Here is a 25637-nt window from a genome sequence, read left to right as displayed (position 1 = left end):
TACAGTGAAGAAACGACTCCGGGATGCTGGCCTTCAGGGCAGAGTGGCAAAGAAAAAGCCATATCTGAATATCTGAGACTGGATAATACAAGGAAAAGATTAATATGGGCAAAAGAACACAGACATTGGATAGAGGAAGATTGGAAAAAAGAGTTATGGACAGACAAATCGAAGTTTGAGGTGTTTGGATCACACAAAAGAACATTTGTGAGACGCAGAACAATTGAAAAGATGCTGGAAGAGTGCCTGATGCCATCTGTCAAGTATGGTGGAGGGAATGTGATGGTCTGGGGTTACTTTGGTGCTGGTAAAGTGGGAGATTTCTACAAGGTAAAAGGGATTTTTAATAAGGAAGGCTATCACTCCATTTTGCAACGCCATGCCATACCCTGTGGACAGCGCTTGATTGGAGCCAATTTCATCCTACAACAGGACAATTACCCAAAGCCACCTCCAAATTATGTAAGAACTATTTAGGGAAGAAGCAGCAGCTGGTATTCTATCTGTAATGGAGTGGCCAGCGCAGTCACCAGATCTCAACCCCATTGAGCTGTTGTGGGAGCAGATTGACTGTATGGTAAGCAAAAAGTGCCCATCAAGCCAATCCAACGTGTGGGAGGGACTTCTGGAAGCGTGGGGTGAAATTTCTCCAGATGACCTCAGCAAATTAACAGCTAGAATGCCAAAAGTCTGCAATGCTGTAAGGAGCAATCTTTGACGAAAGCAAAGTTTGAAGGAGAAAATTATTATTTCAAATAAAAATCATTACTTCTAACCTTTGTCAATGTCTTGACTATATTTTCTATTCATTTTGCAACTCATTTGATAAATAAAAGTGTGAGTTTTCATGAACCCCCCCCCCCCACAAAATTGTCTGGGTGACCCCAAACTTTTGAACGGTAGTGTATATATGGTTTGTTCTAATTATTATCATTTATTGCTAATGTATACTAATTATACATGAACTATTGATGAAGGAACCACAGCTTTGCTGCTTTCTAAAGCCCTGTTTACATTGAGCACAATGACAGTTGTGTAGATAGTAAAATATCGTTCATCAATATTAATAGAATATGCTCATTTCAATTAGCAAACTCGGCTCGTCAGATTTTTAGCCATATCCTAATATATTAGGATATTGCATAAGTAGCAGTTTCTAAACACAGTATGGATCTCTGTTGGTGCCCTGGAAATCTTTTTGGTGAATAGTTCCCAATCACCTTTTTGGCACAATATATTCTTATGGACAGGACGGATCCACCTGTAATGTGTTATTACCAGCTGCCTCATTTTTAGGATTTGCAATTAATATAGAAAGGCTGACAATTTGGAAACGGTTAAATCTGAATATTTTTGTCTTCTTTGCTTAACATAGTAAATTAGCCCATTTTGGGCAGTTTACTTAGGGACAGATGGAGCTTTATAGTCTAATAAATTCTTTGTGAAGGATATTTTTAAGAAAACAAGCAAAACTATAGGAATGAATTCACTTTCCATAATAATTCTTGCATTCCAGTTAGTCAGCTTTGAGAAATTAAAACCATGTATAGAAGTGCTGGTGTAGTAGATGTCCCTGTCTGTAAATATAGGCTGTCATCTGTTTCCACATATTCTGTTATGTTCTAGGAGGGGTTACTGACTGTGTAATAGGCAGCTCTTTGATGATGTCAGCATTGTGACATCACTAATTCTACTGTGGGCATGCACTATATAGGTGATGAGGGATAGGGTTCTTCAGGAGTATCAGTTGTCTCTTGCACAACTCTCATATTGTTACCAGAACTTACCCAGACTCGTGTTGGCATTCTGAAAATACAGTAATGCTTTCCCGAGAGATAAATCAGAATCACCATGTCTTATAAGCTGCTTTATGAAGGTCCAGTGATCTCTTATGCTTTCTTGTGTCCAGTTCTACAGACAATGTTGAGAGTTTCTCCATTTAGACTGCAAAGGATCATAATGGAGAAAGTGACAAATTGTGAGATTCTGTGATATGTCTCTTGAAGGCTAGAATAGGGGTTCACCACAGAGATTAATAGCTTTACTTCTATTTTTGCAGGAAAATGACACAAAGTTTAAATAAACAGCAAATAACATAGAGATAAAGCAAAGCAATGAGAGATCTTGACAACCAAGCTGGTAGTTCTATCACAGTTTATCTATGAAGCCTTAGACTGTGTTCACACAGCTTTTGGAAAACATATCCATAGGCCCCCATTTACCTGACAGATGGAAAGAGTGTCCTTTTTGTCTCCTTATGATTCTTGCTATATATGTCTGTGCAAAAGTTGTCTGCACTTTTCTTGGCAGTATGCCACATAAAACATATACAGCATGGTCATCATTTATTAGCATGGGAGTCTATGGGCAGCGTACGCCAGTGCTTGCCTATACAGCAGGGCTGAAAAGTTCATTGAAAAATAACCTAAACCATCCGTCACCCCGGATAATTCACGTGATTTTGTGCATGTCGGTTATTTCTGTTCAGTTATTACAGTATTCGTGAGCTTTTACCTGCAATTTTGTTTGGACTAAAAAACATCCAAATCAGAATTGTTATTATACTTTGCTATTGTCCTTGCATACCCCAGAGTATGATTAGTGGAGACCCAGGGGGGTGAGAAAACATAAAAAACTTTTCTCCGCCAGTCTTTGTCCTTTTCTAGCCTCCTAAATGACATCAGGGACCACTGAGGCCTGTAAATGGACCTCAGTTTTCACATAGTGTTATGACGCAAAGACGCAAGGCTGATGACAAAAAGCATTCAGAGGACAAGAAGAGGTGTTTTCTGACCTCCCATGGGCCTCTATTTATATTCTGAGGTCTGTGGAGGGTATAATAGCAGTTCCTGATCAGATGTGTTTGGTCCAAAAGAAACTGATTTGGCAAACCTTGCAGGCCGATTTTCACAAGGTTGCCCAACACATAGTCATATTGTGACATACAGAATCACCTTAATTGTAATTGAGGTAAAATGCCCGATTAATTATGATTAATTTTGATTATGGTCATAATTATCCATCTCTGCTATACAGTAACATAAAGTCTGCAGTGTGAACAGACTGGTCATGATAGGACAACGGGTCACCTGCCTGACCAAGTTCACTTTCTTACCCTATTAGGTTTTAGGTCATTAAAGGGAGAGTATCACCACTCAGGCCTGGTTCACATCTGCATTGGTAATACGTTCAGGGGAGTCCACATGGGGAGTCCGCATGGGGACTCCCTCCCCCCCCGAATGGACTATCGAATGCATTGCAAGTGGTGTGCAGTGAAAGCACATGGACTCCATAGATTATAATGGCGTCCGTTTGCTTTCCGCATGGAACATGCGGACTGAAAAGTAGTTCACGATCTACATTCCTGTACGCATGACTCGTGTGGAGACCGTGCGGAAAGCACATGGACCCCATTATAGTCTATGGGGTCCGTGTACTTTCACTGCACACCGCTTGCCAATGCATTCGGTAGTCTGTTCGGTGGCGTCCCCATGCAGACTTCCCCTAATGGGTTATTGACGCAGATGTGAACCAGGCCTAAGATGTCTTGTAAGCCAGTAGCTGTTAGTGGAGTAGTATATACAATGTAATAATGTTATTATGTGATATACACTCTTTTGTGCCAATCTCGCTGCTGAGATAATCAACTTTTAATCCGTATGCAAATGATGAGTTTTGCCACACCTGGGACTTGGCCACATGCGCAGGGGCAGATGTTTTCGTCTATGGTTGGTTGCTGCACATTGGGACCTGTCCACCTTTGTGTTAGAAGGAGGTGCTGGTGCCTTGGCACTTGTGGTGCCTTGTCCACAGGAACAGATTATTTGCATACAGATTAAGGAATGATTTGATACAGTAAAAATCTGTTCCCCTTGCCATTAACACTCCCTACAATAGCATATAATAGTGGATTAGAACTGATTTGGGGGGCAGTAGACTCTCTGTAAAGCACTGTACATTGCAAGATATTTCCAATCAAAAGAATGAAACTTGGAAAGCACTACATGGCAATACCTGCAGCCTATCCGTTTTTTTCTCTTTCTTTACATCATTACATTACATACGTATTCTCAAGTATACATATATTTCTCAGACATCTGCAATCTCCTAATAAGTGAGCAGTCGCTCTGTAGGAGTCTAGGTGCCAGTGTTATTGGAGCTGTTTTGGAGGTTATATTAGTAATCTATCAGTTTTCCCAGAAGCGGACAAAACCTGCAGATAACTGGTTAATGTTCTTTTGGCAGAAGTTGAAGAATTTCAAACATGTCCGATCCATTGTTTTCAGAGCAGGTTAGGCCACCACCAATAACATCGTATTCTCCTCTCCCTATTGAATACACAGGCACTTGGCTGCATTTGTACAAGGTGCCTAATGTGGCTCAAATACTCTAGGAAAGAATGAATAATAGAATTATTGTACAGCTTCTAAAGTTGTGAATGAACATTAGAAAGTAGAAACACATATGTAGACTTAAAGGCTAAGATCCCACATAGCGGGCCGCAGCGAGAAAGCGCTTTTCTCAGAAAGTCTGCAGAGGATTCCTATAGGGAAACCACCAGCATTTCCATAGGTATAATTGACATACTGTGATTTCTAAAACCGCAACGGTGTGTCCACTTTGAGTAGTTTCCTACAATGTGTGGATAGGATTCGGACCTGTAAAACGCCACAAAGGGCCCTGGCCTCAAGAAGTTTTGGCCTGCTTGGCTACATGTGAACTGTGGTTGTCATTTGTATTCTTGTAGTCAGCAATGGAATAGATTGTAATCGATACATGAATTAGTGAACCTGCAGCTTGTAGTATTTCTCCATCCGCTGACATTCACAGAAGCAGCAGGGAGACATGCACTCCCCCATATACTGTCTGTGCTAGATACATCAAACTTAGCACCTGTCTCACACAGAAAACACCGACAGAGATTTAAAGTGACACTATGGCTATTTCCTTGTCGCCCTGTCAGAAACCCTGACATAATGGGTGTCATACTGACGTTTTATAGGGTTGCTGGCAGCTCTGCTTATAATTCTCCTGACAGACTTTTAATGCATTTTGTGGATTTTTCCTTCCTGTGGATGACAGATTTTTCTCAGTTTAAATTTGTAAGGATTTATGTTTATTTTAATCCCATACTTTACTTAAAGGGGTGCTCCAGGATGATATAAATGGCCTATATTTAGGATAGGTTATTAGTACCAGGTTAATGGGGGTCTGACACCCAGCTCCCCTGCCGATCAGCCTCTACATTGAATAGCAGGCACAGCACTGTACATTGTATAGTGGTTGTGCCTGTTATTACATCTCAATTGCATTCATTTAGTCCGGGACGCGTTTTACAATGACTACAAGGTAGATGGGATTCTAAAAAATTCAGTCCACACAGTGCGGAAAAACATGTGCAGCGGAAACGCTGTAGTTTTCAAAACCATTGTGGAAGCATAATGGCAGTAAAAAGGCTACAGAGGTATTTCCCACAGCACTTTTGCTGCTATTTGGGGCCTCAGCCTTAATGGGGTTTTTAGGGCAAAAATTACCCACAGGAATGTCAAGTCAGTAGGCCAAACCACTTACTCCAACTCCTGTTTTCCCACAGTCCAACTCTGACTCCAAATCCTTCATTAATTGCTAGCAGTCATGGTCAGGCACAAGCCAACTAAAAAGCTAGATTAGAGATGAGCGAGTAGTACTCGATTGAGTAGGTATTCGATCGAATACTACGGTATTCGAAATACTCGTACTCGATCGAGTACCACTCGCTGTTCGAATGTAAAAGTTCGATGCAGAACCAGCATTGATTGGCCGAATGCTATACAGTCGGCCAATCAACGCTGGTTCTTCTCTTACCTTTAGAAGTCTTCTCCGTGCAGCTTCCCCGCGGCGTCTTCCGCCTCTTCATTCACTCTGCCAGGCCTCGGGCCTGGGCAGAGCCGACTGCGCATGTCCGCTTGTAGTGCGGGCATGCGCAGTCGGCTCTGCCCAGGCCCGAGGCCTGGCAGAGTGATTGAAGAGGCGGAAGACGCCGCGGGGATGCTGCACGGAGAAGACTTCTCGGAGGATGCGTTGCCTACCCCTGAAATGAGCATTTTCCCCCCATAGACTATAATAGGGTTCGATATTCGATTCGAGTAGTCGAATATTGAGGAGCTACTCGAAACGAATATCGAACCTCGAACATTTTACTGTTCGCTCATCTCTACTACTGATACAATTCCCATGAAAGTAAATATCTAACAAGCTGTGTATCTCATTATACAGTATGAATCATTTTGAAATCAGAGTCGGTAATTTTTTCCCGATTTCAGCAAAAACTGGTCCTGACTGAATTTATAGGCCTGGTGACCTCTTAGTACAGTATCATGAGCCTTCTCTCCCCCAATATATGCTGACAAAGAAGAGTTGGAAGCTCCCTATACACACTGGATGGTCTTAAAGTCCTACTAAAATAAGCAGGTGGGGCGACCTTAATCCAATGTATACAGCCTGCCTTACATATTCATTAGTGTATATTTGCCATGTTGAACAGACCTCTACTGGCTGTATACCTTGAGTTACTAATGTGACGCATGATACTAGGCTGACATTTTTGGATGTTGGGATGTGCAGATGAATCTCATGGAGGAAGCTGCCATGTTCCTGCAGCTTCTTAGTTATTCACTGTCATCAATCTCCTCTAAAGGAAATCTACTCCAGTGAGTGTTTGACTGCAGGAACTTCTCCTCAGGTCCTTCTGTATATGTGGCCATCTAAAGTGACATATTTCCTGTACAGTACACCGCTTTCTGTACATTTTAGATGAGCATTTCGTATACTATATATATATATATATATATTCCCTTTTTATTAGTTTTAAAGGTTGTAAGCTGGCCTGCTATTTTATTGGTCTCTTCTATAGCAACCAGAAGTAACTGGTTGTCCTCTGAAATGCTGAGGAGATAACTAGCATTGTATTCCTAAGTCTGCATTACAGAGCTGAACAAGATATATATGGAATAAAGTGCTTATACTCAGCTACATAGGGTCACCATAGTTATTTTTACCACTTTACCTTATTAAGTGGAGCTACATTTCCACACAAAGAAGATGTACAGTATACATTATACAGTATGTGATGGGACTGAAAATTTAGCACAGGAAATCTGGTCTGGATGAGGGTTAGTCTCAAAAATAATTAATTACATAATTAAGCAAAAATGTATATTTACCACATTTTCTGATTATTCGGTGACTATCCGTTTCTCCACTTCCGGAAACGTCACTACAATTCCCCACCTCCATCCACCCCATCATACTTACCTATTTTCCTCCTGTCCAGATTTCCTTTTGCGGGGAACGGCTCCTTCTCCTTCTGTGACATCTTCCTGCGTGTGCATAAAAGAGCCAGAGTCAGGTTTTACGCTGAAGCCAACACTCCATCTCTATTGCGCAAGCGTGGGAGCCCAAAGGGTACATCGCAGTTCCAAGATTGCTGCGCACTAGTTAGTTGGGAAGGGCTAGTAGTGGGCGGGATAGCTAGGGAGACATGGAAGGGGTGTTAGAGAGGAAGGGAGAGGAGTCAGAGGGAGATATTGTGAGACCCTACAACTACCAGAATGCAGAATGCATTAGCTAAGTCAGCAGAAAGCTACCTTTTTTCAGAAAATATTTTTTTGCCTGGAAAACCCCTTTAAGGGTGCCATACACCCTACGTAGGTGGTCTGATGCTTGTTTGGCTGATAACAATACCTCCTGAATACTTTATCCACATTCACCTCCGGCAGCAGTTCATTGCCCATGAGCGTTAAAGATTTGGCATTTTGAATTCCAACATGCTGATACCTTCTTTTTTGTCATGGGGAAGAGTAGGTACATTCCTGCACAAAGTAATGGGCTTTGGCTAACCATTCATTTAATCTTCATTTGTCCTTAAAGCTCACCATACACATTAGATAAATTCTATCTAATCTGTTAAATATAAGGGCAGATGTGCTTTTTCTTGATGTCTGCCATTGGAGGAAAGGAAAGATGAGCTGTGTTGGATTTTAACATGCCGGGTCCTTTTCTTGTCATGGAGATAAGCAGTGCTAAAGGTGATTGGTAGCAGCTCAATCCTCATAAGAATTCCATTATTTACACGCTGGGGCATAGTTATAGGGGTCTCAGCAGTTTCATGCCAGGCGTCCCCACAGTTCCCCCCACCACACTATTGCACTAGTGAATTGTATACGTAACTTCTCATCTTACACAGCAGCCATGAATGAAGTTACAAATAGGTAGGGTTCCAAGCTGTACTTTCGCACCAGGGCCCTTCAGCTACACCCCTTTTACAATTTACTAACATTCATATGGTCTTTTGTTATGTTGTACAGCCTGTCATCCACTATTGAAAAGTTTTTCTTGTATGCAGGCAGCTATTGAATATAATTTATACATTATTCATATATTCTTTCTTTTTCAGCCGGTACCCATTGATGACAATTTTTGTGGTTTGGATATTAACCAACCTTTGGGAGGACTGACATTGGTTGAAGGTGTTACACTTTATACAGAAAGCAGGGACAGGATGACATCACTGTCTTCCTATGTCTACAACAACTACAGCGTCATATTTGTTGGGACCAAAAGTGGCAGAATTAAAAAGGTAAGACCTTTTACATACAAAGCTCGTTTAAACCCTTCTTTGTAACTTAGCAATCTTAAATGATCTATTCAGGTTTAGAAAAAGAGTGTTTTTTTTTCCAGAAGTGGACCTTTCAGGTGATTTTGGAAATCTTATCTAGGAACAAAATACGATAGAGGAAAGCTGAGTCTTGTGGTACATGGTTTATTTAATTTGGAGCAGATTTTCTGAGTAAAACAGAATCCTGCCAAGACTCCTAGGAGAGACAGAGGAGTCCTGATGACCCTGCCCACACACAATGATTGACAGTCTTCTTTGTGCAGAGACTGATGTAGTGAGATTTGTCAATCAGTGTTTGGTGGAGTAAAGGTAAGTTCACACTGGGTTTTTTGGTCAGGATTTTGAGGCCGTATTGAAATCAATGGGAGCCGGTCAGTTCTTTTTTCCGGGAGCCGTTTGTTCTGGATCCCGGAAAAAGAAGCGACATGCTCATTCTTTCAGGTGGATGTCACATGGCGCCACGCGACATCCGTCTGAAGACATTCTCTCCCGACTAGGCCCATTCATTTGGGCCTAATCCGGAGCAGAGTGCGCGACTGGATGCCGGTGCACTGCATTGGCATCCAGTCACAGCAACCCATTTTTTGGTCTGAGCCGGAACCCTAGGCAGGAACTTCACTTATTCTCCTGGGAATCCTATCAGGATTTACTCTGCCTTTTATTTAGATACTGTTCTCCAAAGCATATAAACCTATATATTAGTTCACCTGATGGATTTGCTATAAAGCTAGCATGCATTTTAAGAGGTTTTGTGCAAAGTATTTTAGATTATATGGGTGTTTTTTCTATACAAATAAGCTGTAGCTAGAATGGATAAAATGAAAATGTTTTAGGGTATCCTAAATGCATTTGACACTTAGCATTTTACAAAACTACGGTAAAAGTAAAAAGTATTACAATTAGAATAAATGAATAAAAAAGGAGAATGATTAGAATTGAAGCCGTTGTAAAACAAATGCAGAACTGTTACTTTGTTGAGGAAAACTAACTTTAACATTGTATATCTGTAGAATAATATGCTGATACATGGTACTTATGCATGTATTTATGTGAGTACTCCAACATTAATCCAGAGAGGGGCATGCAGAGCTTTAGAAAAAGCAAACTTTCCTGTAGAGAAATGGGAATAAAAGCATCAAGTAAATGATAACACACGGCAGCTCGAGCCGCTGACCAGAAGAGCTTGAAGTCTAATTGGTATAATGGGAGGCATACAGACATGCTAGGAGCAAACGTGTATTTATTATAAGTGCAAGTCGAGCGCATCTGGAGTCAATAGAAAAGGCATTAATAATTTAAAGCCAGGCTGGTTTTAGAAGGTGTATTTGCTTTGCAGTTTAAAAAAAATGGAAAGGGAAGGATGTCAAATACTAAGTGGAAGAAAGTGTCCTGGTTGGAAGAAGTGAAGGATAAATGCTAAGTGGTAAGAAATCTAGTAGAAAACTTGCAGAAATGGGATGACGTAGTTCAGGATTGAACGGGAGTGATGTAGTTTATGGCGAGATTATTAGAAAACCAGTCATGAAGGTCATAACCAAACAGAAGTCTTAGGAGCAAGTGAAGGCTTTGACATGATGAATATCCCTACAATCTTCCTCCTTATTTCAACGCCTGGCAGAGCTGCGCAGCATTTCACTAAGATTTAAACTGGGACTGTAAAAATGTTTTCATGGCAAAGTAAGGTTGAATGTGAACGTTATCTCAACGCTGTAAGTACTGGAGGTTCTTTTTATACGCCGCTCCGGTTTTTCACTCAGTGGATTTTCGGTTTCAAGCATTTTGTACCTTGATGACGTACGGAGCACTTGCTGAATGTGTCACCCACTGTTCCCTCTGTTTTGTCATGTATAGTATACGGCAGGTGTATGACATATACACTGTTTGCATATTAGTTGCGGTCTATTGTTTTTGACAAATTACTTTGTGCTTTATTTATATACTATCTTTCTTTGGCAGACTTCTTAACTAGAGTTGATTCTTAGCCATAACTTTCCATTTAAGATAGAACACAATGGTGCCGATTTATCATGAGAGGAATTTTTTAAAGTCAGTTTTGGTAAAGTCTGAATGGCTGTAATTTGCACCAAATCTATCAAATTCTGCACATTCTTAATTCCATAAATGAGTTTCTGTCTGTCTTCTGTTCTTTATGCACAACCAAATGACTGGACTGATCCTCATCAAATTTGGCACACAGGTACATCAGGTGTCTGGGAAGATTTTAGACCGGGTCTCAGCTCTCTAGGACAAACTGTACCTGAGATACAGTATTCCCAAAACAATGACCTACATTAGCCAATACAAACCTGCAAGTCTTTCACTCATATTCCCGTTGCCATACACATGGTCACATGTACCTTATCAACCAATAGAAGCTCACAGGCGCTTAGTCTCCACATGCTCAGAGCTGTACTTCAGGTTTCCATAACGACCTATCACAGATTTTTCACTGATATCCAAACTGAGATACACATGATCCCATGACACCGATGGACCAATAGAAACTTGGAGGTTCTTCAGCCTTCACATACACACAGCTTTACACCAGTTTTCCATAGCAACCAACCTATTCTCATGGGGCCACTACACAAACAAAAAATTAAATATACCCGTGTGAAGCCAGGTTCTTCTGCTTGTATTTGATAAATTTGGTACATCTATAAGTCTAACAGGTCTGTCCTAGGATGTTATTCCATTTTCTATGCCACACACTCTCTGGAGTGAGATTCCCTCAAAATTGTTGGGTTTGGCTGACATATAATGTGTATGACCAGCTCAAGTCTACAGGCAAAATCCTGTAGAGATCAAAGGTGTTAACCAAAGTTTAGTATGTGCCAGTTCTGGGTGGAGTTAGGAAAGTTATTCGACTTCAGCTTCAAAATGTAATGGATTCTTTATTTTTAATCATATTATATAATAATTGATATTGTGTAATTAATTACATGCATAGTTTGTTGCATATTTACTTTCATAGGAAATCAGTGTCACTAGATTTTTTCTGTGAATTAGAGTTTTACTGCTTCTGAGGATAGGCTATAAATATATAATCGATTGGGGAGGGGGGGGGCTGACACAGGGCCCCCAGATCGATCACCTGTACTGAGCCGCTTCTGGTGTCAAACCAGTACACAAAACGGGGCCGAAGTAGAAAGTTCCATCTGTTATCTAGTGGCCTGTTGCCTTCACCGAAGATCAGCAGACATAGCTTTCTGCCCTGTATGCTTTATGGGAGAAAAGAAGAACAAGAAGAGTCAGAAGGAACTGTTTCTTTATTTTTTGATTTGTTTGGATTCTGGGTTTAGTGGTCCTTTAAAGTAGATTATAGCCTAATGAACAGTATAGGAAGAACATAATAGGCTTACATGTCTGAGGTTTGCTCATAAGGGAAGAATATACTGTGTGATAAATAGTTGTTATGGAGGTTATACTGTAAGTCAGATGCTACATGTAGGTATTTATTCTCTCTATTTTAACCTGAAGTACTGGGGATTTCTAAAGATTATCTGTTTTGGCCCGATAAGTATTGGACTTTGATAGAGGGAAAATGTAGGGTAATGTTTCTTTAGGTGACACCACATGACAATACAGTATACTATGAAATATGTATTTTTTCCTACCATGTTTTTAGATTAAATATAGTTTTAAATATATAATAGATTTTGGTTATATTACTTGACACAACTGTTATTCCATCCAGTATAGTGACTAAGGGGTTAACCGCAGTACATTCAACATGGTTGTTAGCTTATTGGGTTGACTCATTAGGGTTCAACTTCTGCATGTCCAAAGCAAAGGCTTAGTAGACAGATACGTCTGAACACTAGGTCAACCACTTGCCGCACGACACTAGAGAGCCCCCGGGGCTACGTAACAGCATTTGTTTGTAGCTATTACTTTGATGAATCATGAAAGGCATCATTCCTTTCTGTTGCCATCACAGAAGGGACTGATGCCGAGGGCTATGGCACATAGGACAATAATTGCCAAACGTATCCTCGCCTGTCTGCTGTTGTATTGTCTTCTCTAAAGGACCTGACTATTTACTAAAATATCTAAAGAGGATTGAAAGTTTTTTTTAAAGAGTAAACATATGTTATCTCACAGGATGTTCCATCTCTATAAATATGGAAAATGGAGACTTATGCGTCATGGTGCCGTTTTGGTCCTAGCTGGGACCCTACCTCTTTAGCTTATCCATGTCTCTCTGGGTCTGACACTTAACAAATTAACGTCAATGAGATTTTGCAGTCAAAACCATTAACCATGTCATTCTTTATTTGCTAGCTTGATCCTGTATTCAGCATATGAGACAAAATCTAAAAGTAACATGAAAATCTGAAATCCTTAATCCTTTCAAATATTCAGTGCTTAAGGTGTTTCACATTTTTATGTCAGTAAGACTCTGTTCACACGAGCTTTGTGGTCTTTCTGGCAGGAATTCTACAGTTTTTTGCCTACAAAAATAGTGCAGTCTGAAGTGCCATCAGTGCCAATACCTTACACACCACACACATCATAGCTGTAATGACTCCATCATGAACAGAAGTCATCATGTCTGAGTTATAAAAAACTGAGACCAGGCTAAAATATCCCAACATACCATATTAGGGCCATGTGCCGTGCACCTCCACTCTGTTTATATGGCTGCAGCAGTGATGTATATGGCATAGTATTTCTGAGATTGGCTGCAGGTGATGCATGTATGCATGTATACAGACCTATCATGGGAGCAGAAGGACGTCATATGGGTAAGGTTTAGTTAGGTTTAGTCCCTGCTCAACCACCGGTCTGATGGAAACCCCCTGTCTGCTTTTTGACCTAGGGGTGGTCACAAAAACTGACTAGGGGACATATATCACATTGAAGAGCCTGGCATGAGGGTGTGAAGAGCTTGACTTCTGGTGTTAGTTCCATGCCCTTAACTCCATAGAACTCAATAGCATATTAAATAAGAGTCTATTTTGCAAGGATTATGGTGTCAGAATGGCATTATAAAAAATCGGAGACCTCATGAGATGACCTGTGAGCTAGACATAACAATTTAAGTGGTGAAATGGAGCGGACAGGTTCTCATTAACTATATCACATATAAATGATGCTCTCATATAGTCATACAATAATATTCCATCCTAGATAAACCTACATTTCTATATCAGACAATAGGTTTGGCTGAGAAATACACAGATCCCCCACTGTTTCCCCTGTTCATGTGTGCTTATGGAGCAGCAGATACAGGTTGTCATAAAACAGCCTGCTGACTGACATAGGGAGCTACTGTTCTATAAAGAAACTGTTATTACAGTCTCTTTTGCTACATCGGGACCAGTTTGTACAGTAATTCTGTTTTTCCGCTAGAACATAAATAACCAGAGTCAGTTTCCAAATGTGTGCTGCAGGTGAGATCTTTGACATATGCAGCCATATTAATAAATGAATTTTTTTTGTGTCCTCTTGAAGCCTTCAACTTACATTAGACTAAAAATGAAACGACTTAATTCTGTGCTAAATTGAATAATCTTGATCTGAACAAGTGTAAAGCCTGACTTTCTAAGTATGTGAAGTCAAGCAAGGAAGAAATCCATAAAGTAGCTAATAGGATGAGGTGAGGTCCAGGGGCAGCTCCTTGCACAGATAACCTGCAAGTCCTAAAGTGATTGTGAAGGTCCAGATCTGAGGGCACAGGGTTGTCCTTTTGCAGCCACCAGTTTACCTCCTTATCTGTCTTTTGTGCCCACTTGCCTCATTGAATGTCCCAGGCCATTGAAATGCCGCCTCATAAGCGTGCATAGGGTGAGGCTGCATTTAAAGAAGGTTAAAGCAAACAGCTTGTTGCTGCATGTTAGGTATTTAACACGAAGTGAAAATGCTCCACATTAATTATGTAGGATTATAGAAAGAACATTCTTTCCGGCACGCTTCTTAATCCCCGATGCTAGCTGTACAGCCGAGGCCTTTTAAATGCCTGGCTTTGATGTGTAGTAAATCCATTGCTTTTTTCAGACTCCTCTTCTCTTTGTAGGGAATTGAATCTCAGTAGAAGGAGCATTTTCTGCTCTGTAGCTGCCAGCCTAGTGCAGGATAATAAAGGCTACCTGAATGTGTACCTGCTCTGTCTGAAATAAATGTGGCCCACTGGGTGGAATGTACTTTTACCATGAAAGGTAGTAGGGAGGAGCGGCTTATAGAAGGTAAAGGTGAATGACCACTGGCTACTGATTCATGTTCACTATATATAATATGTGCACAATTTACCTATTCTGATGATCAGTAAGGTTAGTAATTAAAAATGTAAGGATCTAGCTTAGTATTAATATTTGGGCAGGTTGGCGCTACTGTACAGAGCAACAAGTTTGCTGAAGCAAATGAACAAAACTACTTATAGAATCGCTCCTATAATCCCTATCCCTTTGAAATGTTTTTTTTCTCGCAACACAATTTAGGGCTCGTTCACACGGGGCTAGTGAATGCTTATTTTGGTCCTGATTTTGACACGGGAAGCCTGTCAGAATCAGGACCAAAATGCGTCTACTGCGGCTAGCCACAACTTTCGAGGCTTCCGATAATTGCGGCTTCCCGCTCCAGAGTAGGCCCAAATGAATGGCCCTAGTCCGGAGGGATTGTCTTGATGTGGACACGCCGCAAGAAAGGGCAGCTTGCTTCTATTGTGAGGAGGCAGATTTTGAGATGGATTCCGTGCCAAAATCCGCCCCCTTCTTGCCCCGTGTGAACTAGCCCTTACAAAAAGTCCACAGCGTTTTCCTCTGTGGACTTTCTGCTTCATTATACCTATACAGAAATCACCAGTGTTTCTGTAGGTATTAGGATAAGTTCACACAGGGTTTTTTGGTCAGGATTTTGAGGCCATAACCGCCTCAAAATCCTGACCAAAAAAAATGACTCCCATTGAAATCAATGGCAGCCAGTCAGTTCTTTTTTTCTGGAAGTTGTTTGTTCCAGCTCCCGGGAAACAGAAGCGAGATGCTCATTCTTCAGGCAGACTTGCCTCGCGACATCCGCCTTAAGACACTCCCTCCCAACTAGGCCCATTCATGAGCGGAGTGCGCTGCACCGGCATCAAGTCGCAGCTACCCATATTTTGGTCCGGAACCTGAGGCGGCCTCTTCCAGACCAGAAAACCCCATGTGAACTTACAGGGGCGTTCACACTTGTGCCTGTGTCCGCCAGCTGGGTCTCATAGGGGACAGCTTCCTAGCGGTCAGTTTTACAACCCATTCAGGTTTGTTTTTTTGTTTTTTTTCTTGATTGTGAGCCCATATAGAGCTCACAATGTACATTTTCCCCTATCAGTATGTCTTTGGAATATGGGATGGAAATCTATGCAAACACGGGGAGAACATACAAACTCCTTGCAGATGTTTTTTGCCCTTGGTGGGATTTGAACACCAGGACTCCCGCGCTGCAGTGCTAACCGCTGAGCCACCGTGTGGCCCCCATTCAGGTTTTTTTTTTAGCCGGACACAAAGTCGAACATGCGGGACTTTGTATCTGGCCAAAAAAACCCAGTTTCCCCGTGGAGAGGTTGCATACGGACACCTGTGCTTTGCTTTTAAAAGTGTGAACGCACCCTAATTGAGATACTGCGATAAAACGTGACTGTTTTTGAAGTCGCAGCATGTCCACTGCGGATTATTTTCTGCAATGTGTGGGTGGGATTAGCCAGTATCCCATCCACTTTGCATGTACTGTAAAACACAGCGGTTTATGCTATGTGCGGCCTCAATCTTAAGCAGCGTTTTTTTCTGCGGCACAGTTCAAAGTCCTTACATATATTTTCATAGCTTGTGTTTTCATAGGTTTTCACAACCTCATTCTCAGAATGATGTAGATGTATATTTTCATTGGATCGGAGACAGATTTTAGTGTGTAATCTGCACAAAAAACTGTGTTAAATCCGATATGTGAGTGGACCCAAAGGTCAAAGACAAAGTGATACTCTAGTAAAAACAATCCTATGGGTCATGTAAGCCATGAACATCCATATACACAGTCTGTGGCTAATTTCTAAGAATGTATTCAGGCTTCTGCATGCATATTGTGTGTTATAACATGACATTCAGATTTCTATAGCAGAATTGTCAGAGCTTCAGAAGCGATTAAAGTGATTATTCTGTGTAGAAGCTGGCCTCTTCTATACAGCGGTGAAACTAGTAAGGGCATGTTGGAAGTAAATTGTCATGTAGAATGCATATGTAAGTATGTGTCTCCTGCTCTCGCCCAGTGGCAGACTTTCCAGCGTTCTGTAAGCAGCACCCAGCCTGGGAAAAAAAGTGGAGGGGAAGTAGATGTTTAGTCATCATGAGACTGGCCCAGCTCAGCCCCTGAGCAAACACCAGAGCTCGCTCAGGGTGACAGAAGAAGAGGAAGCCAGTGCTTGCCCTCTCCTGTGTTCGGATGTGGCTGCATCCGGGTAGCTGACTAATATTTCAGTTTGGAATGCTAATCCTTTTCCAGATTCCCTTCACACACCAGGCAAACCAACTTGTACAGCTCCGTGCTGCAGCACTGCCAGCTCGCCAGCTTGGTACTGCCACCCAAACCTTTCCTGATATGGGAAGTGTAACTATTTGGCTAACTCTGAAACATTATTTGCTATGTCCTAAGGCTGCGACATACTGGATCCACACTGTGGCCAAAACTCAAAGGTTTAAATGTAGGATTAAAGCAGCATGCAAAGAAAAATCTGTATATCAAAGGGAAAAATCCCAGGGCTTTGAACCAGATTCTTTTTCTTTGATAAAGCAAGTTCAAAGATACATTAGCAGCATTGGTCCTGGAATAAAAAAAGTTCATTTCTAGGTAGTTATTCTTTTTATAGGGCAGGATTTGATCCGGATGCAAATCATACGTATATATTTCAGAAGTATAACACAATTGATGTTGCCGGACTGTTTTTAAGTTTGCATTAAGCCTGGGCTTCATGTCAGGAGATGAACACTTTTGATAACAGGAATATTATTGCAAATGCACTAAAAGAATTTTCCATGTACTGTCTAAAATTTTTGCTGTCTGCACTACTTTCTGGTAAATACTGGCTGCCCTTTCATACTATGGTTTACCCGCCAGGACTGCAGCTTATTCTATAATCGTTCCCAACACAAATATTTCAGATATTTATTTTTGCAGATTTTTATATAGTATCTTTGATAGTTGTACATTTCATCGGTGAGGGATCGGGAACTAGTTAGTATCTCAGGTTACTAAAAGCCAATGGGTTTATGAATAAAAATACATTTTTGCCATCAAAGACTTTTTTCAAGAAGTTTTCAAAGCTAAGTGTCAAGTTAGAGACCCCTTCATTCAAGACATTGGGTGGCTCCTAGCTCATGGACCATACATTGCTGTCACATATAAATGTCTTAAACAAAACAAAAAAAAACTTTTATATTCTTGTTAAGTTAATATATCTATATTTCCTTTGCTTGACTGTGTTCAGCTAAATCTAGTAGTGTGTACTTAACAGATAGGCATTAGATTGACTGAACCCACCTTTTTCTATCGGTTTGGACCACCATCCAATAAAATATCCTTCTCATAGTGCAAAATATGTTTACTATTTTTTGCTAGAATTTTTAGCTGTGTTGTACTACTACCCCTATCAGAGATTGCCTTAGGCCATCTTATCATTGTATATAGTATCTCAGTGAGGCAGTATTTTGCTCATTCTATCTCTAATGATAAAGCCAAAGAGAAATAAAGTTGGAGGGATGACAGGGAAAGAAATATAATTATTTAAGAAAAATGACCAAATAATCAATTCCAGATGTGATTTTTATAAGTAGAGCGCATCTTGCAATAAAAATGAAATAGTGTTGGCATAAAGAAATGTCATTTCTAATGCTCAAGCCTTCAGGCATTCTGCAGTATTAAAAATGTGCTGTCTTAGCGTATGGAACATCGAGGGCTCCAGTTTGGTTTCATCCCAATGGAAAAAAGTGTAATAATTACTAAGTACTCTGTGTCTGACAAAGGATTATTTATTCCATTGGAACATTATGTAATATCACATACTCTTATTAATTCAGACCAATCTGTCAAAAAGAGGTTTACTTTTTTGTTTACTAGAGACCGAGTCCTTGGCGTCAAAGCTGAGTAAATTGAAGCAGAACTGTATAATTATATTGCTTGTTATATACACTGGTTCACTCATATACCAAGCTAAGCCTTTTGGGAACAAATGTATATCTCCTGATTTGACCAAAGTGACCTATTTTTTGACGGCAGAGAGGTGTCACAGAAAGAAGTTGAAGGATATAGAAAGAAAAAAATGTTACATTCATTTCAGTAAGAAGTGTGGGGGAGATAGCTCGGTAGCAGCAATGGTGCAGACCTGAACAGTCAGAGACAGGGAAACAACATCTGGTACAAACATTTATTTAGAAAGAAATAAAACAGCTAAATAAATAAACTTTAACGACAGGCACAAAAATAAGCAAAATAAAATACAGCCTTAACTTCAGGCAAAAAATGAGCAACCAAACCTGCTCGTCTGAGCGCTAACTAAATAATAAGCACTAACTGTATGGGTGGCTTACTACCAGCCTCATGAATCAACAAAAAGAGCGCAATACTGTCTTACTAAACTCACAGTAATAGGACAGACCGAGGCATTTCCTCTCTCTCCCAGGATTTGCCCTGAAGTGCAGGCTCTGGAACCGTTTATGGCCTATTAAAGAACCCAGGACCCACACCTGGGGCTGACACCTATCCCATACCCGCCCACACATGGACCACACATAGGTCAGTAATCTGGGGGAGATATACCGGGACACCAGCACTCTGCCTGTCACCTACTCACAGAAGTTATATTGTATGTAATAAAGCCAGAGCGAAGTCATGGTTTGCATTACTATTATACTTGTCGTGGCCACTAACCATAAGCAGTATGTGAAGAGTCTAACTATAGTTATGTGACTGACTATTCTAAAATAGAATAGAAACATATTTATTCATTTTCCTGCCATTAGATGGCCACCCTCTAATATCATTTACAGTTGTTTCCCATAATACACCATAACTTCATTAGATCTCAGTTGTTTCATGAATGAGGTTAAAATCATGTTAAGCAACTCACATTCACTTGCACACTAGGTAAAGGCACTACAAAGAAGTAAAGGGCTAGTAAGCAATCGAGTGGACGAAATGCCCGCTGGAACCCCCAATGCCCATTAAAGATGCTGACAAATGGCTCTGACCAATCTCATGTTGATGGTCCATCCTATACATAGGACATTCATTTAGAAGACCCGATGACCTCTATAGTGAATTGCCTTACACACTGTGTGAGAGCGCTGGTAGCTAATCTGTCTTTATAGTATACTCAGTACTGTTGCTTGTGCCTCCTTAAATAGAAAAGAAAACCATTATTTTTTACAGATTTTTGTTGCTCACATCTTCTATTTTTTTTTTTTTTTTTAATGAAATCAACCATGACGGCATCACTAATAAATGTTGACATTAAGAATTGATTTTAAGCAAGAGCAAACTGCAAATAAGAACCTACAATTCCATAACGGGAAATGACTAATGTAATGAATTATTGGATTGATGATTGAGTTGCTTAGATGTCATTTTTGCATCCTGAATAACATTTAGGCGGTCATTTATGAAAAGCGATGTTGTGTAGCAGGCAATATACCTCAAGCCCAGTGGGGATTATTCTAATTATGGAGCAGTAGCCAATGCGGTAGAAAATATACAGGCACATTTACCACTGTGTCAGTCTGGTGATGAAGATGTTTTATAAAGATGTGCAGTGTCTGATTTTATAGTAAGTTACCTCTATACTGTCTCTAACTGATCGCATGCAATATAGAAGGACGCTTTTTTTTACAATGTCAAAATCTAAATTACCTCCATACAACAGCATTGGGTCACCGGGGGCACTGGGTCATTGGAAACTTTGACTGAATTCCAATTAATGTCAATCATATGATACAGATAGCTTGCTCCCAGTGGGTGCTGCTACTTTACATATCTGTATGGCTTCTTTGCCACACTTGCTGTATATTTTAAAGGCGTTGGCATAAGCCAATAACATCTGTGTACACAATGCAGTGATAGAGCTAGCGGATTTACCATGGGATTTATACGTACATTGCCAGATGGAAAGCACATGAGCACCAGGGCTTACATAAGTGGGGCACATGTATTCTAGAATTATATTTTACAGTTGACTCTCTCGGTGCAAATATTTACCTAAAAAATGGCATTAGAAGAGAAGCACTGAAAGCAAATATCTACTGAATTTAATTTAAAAAAAGAATAAAATAAATAAATAAAATAAATATATATATATATATATATATATATATATACTGTATATATATATATATATATATATATATATATATATATATATAATTTTATCATGCAGCAGATTAATTAGCGTTGGGTCTTACTATTTGTAAATGTATTGGTATTCATCATTGCACTTGTGAGTAATTTAGGTGACATACCCTTTTGTGGACTGTCCTACAATAGAAGAAAGATGCATTTTTAGTATATGGTATACCTGAGAGGTTCTCATCAGCTATGCATAAAGCCCATAGCTTAGTTCTAAAGAGGAGGCTCCTGGGAAATGGCCTTTATGATAAAAATCGAATACAAGTGTGATATGAATATCCTAATTCATTAATTTTCCCTGGTATGTTATGCTGAATAAGCATAGAGAAGCAGTTACTCCTAGGATGGCGGCATTATCTGCAATCATCTGTGCTGGCATACTTATTTGCTAGCCTTATAAATAGCTTCCTTACGTAATGCCGCTCGCAGTTTTATTTAGTGCGACTTTAACCTTCACACAAAACTACTGAAATACAAGAATTTGGCCCTCAAACGGCTCAGTTGGCAAACACCCACTAACATATAACTGCAGTTTTATTTCTTGTCTTCGGCGGTAGTATAAATAGTGGGGCTTTTGTGTGCGACTAGGCAGAGCAAAAATATTGATGGAACATGGGTTTCTGAGAAATAACCTTAGCTAGCCAGACGCCTGTGTTAATGGGTCAACCCTGTTAAGCTGTAGACTCTGGCTGTGATACAGCCCTAGTTTCCCCTCAATTAGGAGTCTCTTCCCATTATCTTATCAGCAGGAGGCTGCTGTCCTTCCAGAACAACAAGCCCAAAGGCTCTAGGCACACAGATAGTGATGTCACTCTCATCAAGCTTTGCCTGCCAATAAATTAGAGTTTTTCTTTTATCTCTTAACAAAATGATGCCAACGTAATGAAAACATTTCCTGAATTTTATGTAATCTTTGTATCTGATGCTGTGCTGTTGTTTAGCATTTATATAAGCTGGACCTTTGCTGCGCTTTGTGATGACAACCAGGTTATCTTCACTGCTAATAAATTTATCGGCACCACTACCTCAGCTACCACACAGAATTAAAAAATTGGAAAGAAAATACACTCTCGTCAACCGCTGAAGACTGTTGTCTGGACGTTGGTGTCATCTATTAAGACTGCAATACAACCTAGATAGTTGTTGCCCCTATTACCCCAAATACTGAATTTGTAAAGGCAGTGGAGCCAGTAATCTCTCCCTACCTCTAGGTCAGTTCCTATTGTCATTAGTTCCTATTGGATGTTGAAGATTTCAGCTAGCGTTTTTTGGTGGTACTCACTTTGTATCACCATTTGTTTCACTATGATCTAAAGCAGATATAAGAGTTGAATATATTAGAGGTGCCCTTTAAGATATTTACAGTTGGTTTTATTTTTACTCATCTTTTTTGGTTCCAGCTTAGAATCCTAAGTTTGGTAGCCTATATAAAGGGGAATCAGCTTGCCATGCCTTACTGGATATTGAAGGTCATACTCTTTGTCTAGCTTCATCTTTGTGCAATTAAACCTTGACTCCTGATCCAGCCCACAGCCTTCCTAGATAACACTTGCAGATAGGGATTGCTATGTGTCCAGACATTGCTATAAGTCCATACCTCTTGACAAGGGATAAAGATAAAGAACAAAGACATTTCTTAAACTCTGCATCCTAGTCTAGCCAGTGTTAAACTGGCTTAGAATACACATTTTTGGTTAGAAACTTAGCACTGATGTGATCAGTCATGCGACAAATAATATTCTTTATTTTTATTGAAAAAAAAACATCAAACTTTGATGACTTGTATATATAAGGCCAAAAAGAAGTTTAACATTTAAGTTCCCAGACAATAACTTTAGCTCTTGAAAACATTTAGTTTTATTTTTTTTTACAATGGTTAAAATAGTTTATTATACAGGTAGTGTCATATCTGAATGATATACTATACCATTGAGTTACATTGTTATTGCAATGATGCAGTGGTTTAGAAATACTAATGTATAAATACTAAAATAAAGGGAAGCCATCCAATCTCCAGGCAAAACTGAGGCAAAGTTACATTAAAAGTCCTATGTATCACCTCAAAGTTTTTTAGTCATTTATTGTGCGGTTACTTTATGTGTATAAAGCAGCATCAGATGGGTAAAGAAAATCTGCAAATAAAGCTTGTGTGGTGCACAGATGCAAGCGGACACATTGGCTTCTAGAAATTAACAAGAACAGCTTACTACACTAAGCCACAAACGCCAACAAGCAAATAAATATCTTGATAATCCGCAATCTAGTGATAATTACATTGAAGAGCCTGACAGACTGGCATCCAATAATTATGTGTCCATATGAATAATTTACCCAAAAGAAGGATTATAGGGATAATAAAGAACGAAAGGACATCATTTGAGTTCATCCATAGAGTGATCCTGAAGAAGGAGTTGTTATTGAGAACATAAATCACAATTGTTAAATGGCTCCGAACTTTTTAACAAACTTTGCATAAATCAATAGGCCTAATAAATATAAGAAACTTTGTAAGACATCTTATTAGTGAAAATTGCTTCTTCCATGTGGAATCTACTACTTGGCCCCTTTCTTTGGGCTGTGGAGCCATAGTTAGGGCAATATTTTGGTGGTGTCAGAGTCGGCAGTTATTTTAAGTTATATTATACAATTAGCAATATTGTATAATTAAGTATGTGTAGAACTTGTATTTTTACTTATTTGAATTACTAGTTTTTTTTTTCCAGAAAAGTAGGTACTTTAATGCTTCTATACGCCATTCCTGAAGGAGTGGGAGCAGGAATTAGATTTGGAGTCTGGCTGTGAAACAATAGAGATGTTGAAGTTGGTTGTTTACCGACTCCAAAGCTTTGCTTTTTTCGGTCCCTGCTAAACTGACATTCACTCTGAAATCTCTGATGAATTCCATCCTGCTAGAGCAAGACAGACAGAACCTCACAATGCTGTCATTTACAGCTCACCATAGAATTCTATAGAGAGGGAGGTCCGAGTAGGTGCCCAGTGAGAAAGGAGAGAGACAGAGAAAGAGACTGCTGCAGATAACAGTAATCTCAGCCCAAGAATCATGGTTGAGGGGATATCCCCTCAACCCTGTCTAAGCCTCTCACCTCTGCCAGATCAGTCCTCTCTGCGCCAAGCTGATGAGATGCAAGAACATCAAAACAGCTGTCCCTGGCTGAGAGACTGTACCTGGTAAAATCCCAACATCATTGCAAACAAAGGCCTCTGAGAAGGTCGGCATGATGTTAAACGGAGCGTCCTCTATTGGTTTGCTTGACTGAGACTCTGTCTTCCTAATTACATCATGGAAGATAGACTTGCACATTCTCATTGAGCTCCCTCTATTGGTGTGCATTCTTGAGGCACTGGCTTCCTAATTACATCATGGAAGTAAGACTTGCATATGGGAAGGAAATAGAGCAGAGGGCAACATCTTTTGATGTGGGTGATAAACTTGGCATCATTATTGACTATCTTCTATTTGTATGAAATATGTTCTATTCAGTATAGCTTTGTGTTACCACCCATGACCATAAGCATAGAGAATGTGACCTTGTTTTCTGATCATGCTTTGGCAGTTCTTGCCATGATTAAACTGGTAACAAGGAGACATCAGCTGCCCCCAGGTAACCAGAGAGATAAGCACCTACTGTAGCCTTCTATATATTTACTTAAAGATATTAAACAAAAACAGCCCTGGTTCTCTATCTAATTGCTGATCTGGGTCTCAATGACAGCTGTAATCCTATCTATATTGAAATCTTTTGGTATGAGTAACTTATCCCCTCATAATAAACTGCTGTTATTCAATATTGTACTTTCTTACCTTCTTTCAGATAGTTATCCTGTTTTCTCATTGTCTCACTTTACAAAAAATGGTTTAATTGAATAAGGTACACAAACAGAGCAAAGTCATTGAGACACAATATTACTCCATGATAAATTACTGGGGATTTTTGTCTGGAGACAAAGATTTTAGAGAATCCTTTGTGGATATTGAGATAACTTAGGCTAAGTTCACATCTGCTCACAGATCTCCGCCAGGGGACCCGAACGACAGAGAGCCAGGAGTGGTTACCCACTGACACCGGTGGTGTCTGTCGGGTGTCCGTTGCTTTTATACTGAAACCAGCGGAGAGGAGAGTTCTCAGTGCAGGTCTTTTCTCTCCGCCGATTTGTGGTGATTTCTGCGGCTAAGTCCCCAATGGAGATTCCAGCACAGTTGTGAACTTAACCTCAGCTACTAGACAAGAATCCACAATGGAGCCTTAGGACCTTAGTGAGATGGGAAATTTTAGATAAAGTTATATCACTTATCTAATGGACTCTCCATAGCTGAGTTGTAAAAGGCAATAAAGCATTTAGAGACAAAAAGATGTATTCATTTTTTTTTCAGATTATTTTATACGAGCTTTTCCACTTTTATAAAATGTTTGCTATTTACAATTTTCTAAGACGGATTTGTTCTTAACATTAAAACGAAAGTCGATGGATTGCGCCCTCACTTTTACATGGCACCATTGACACTGAAATTAAACACAGTTTCTCTTGCTGCTTGTTCGCACCCTTATAGGTCTGTGCAGCGTTCCTGGACCATTTCAGTTCCGGTTCCTGGAGCATT

General features: G+C 40.0%; 1 protein-coding gene across 1 annotated transcript in view; it reads left to right on the top strand.

The window, feature by feature from the left end:
* PLXNA2 (plexin A2) overlaps window positions 1-25637 on the top strand; it is a 272967-nt gene that overhangs the window by 47196 nt on the left and 200134 nt on the right. Inside the window, exon 3 of the mRNA XM_075264212.1 lies at window positions 8435-8617. Coding sequence (XP_075120313.1) covers window positions 8435-8617 — 183 coding nt within the window. The remainder of the gene's footprint in view (window positions 1-8434; window positions 8618-25637) is intronic.

This window comes from Leptodactylus fuscus, chromosome 2 (assembly GCF_031893055.1).
Source record: "Leptodactylus fuscus isolate aLepFus1 chromosome 2, aLepFus1.hap2, whole genome shotgun sequence".
NCBI classification, from domain to species: domain Eukaryota; kingdom Metazoa; phylum Chordata; class Amphibia; order Anura; family Leptodactylidae; genus Leptodactylus; species Leptodactylus fuscus.
This window is presented reverse-complemented; position numbering and strand designations above follow the sequence as displayed.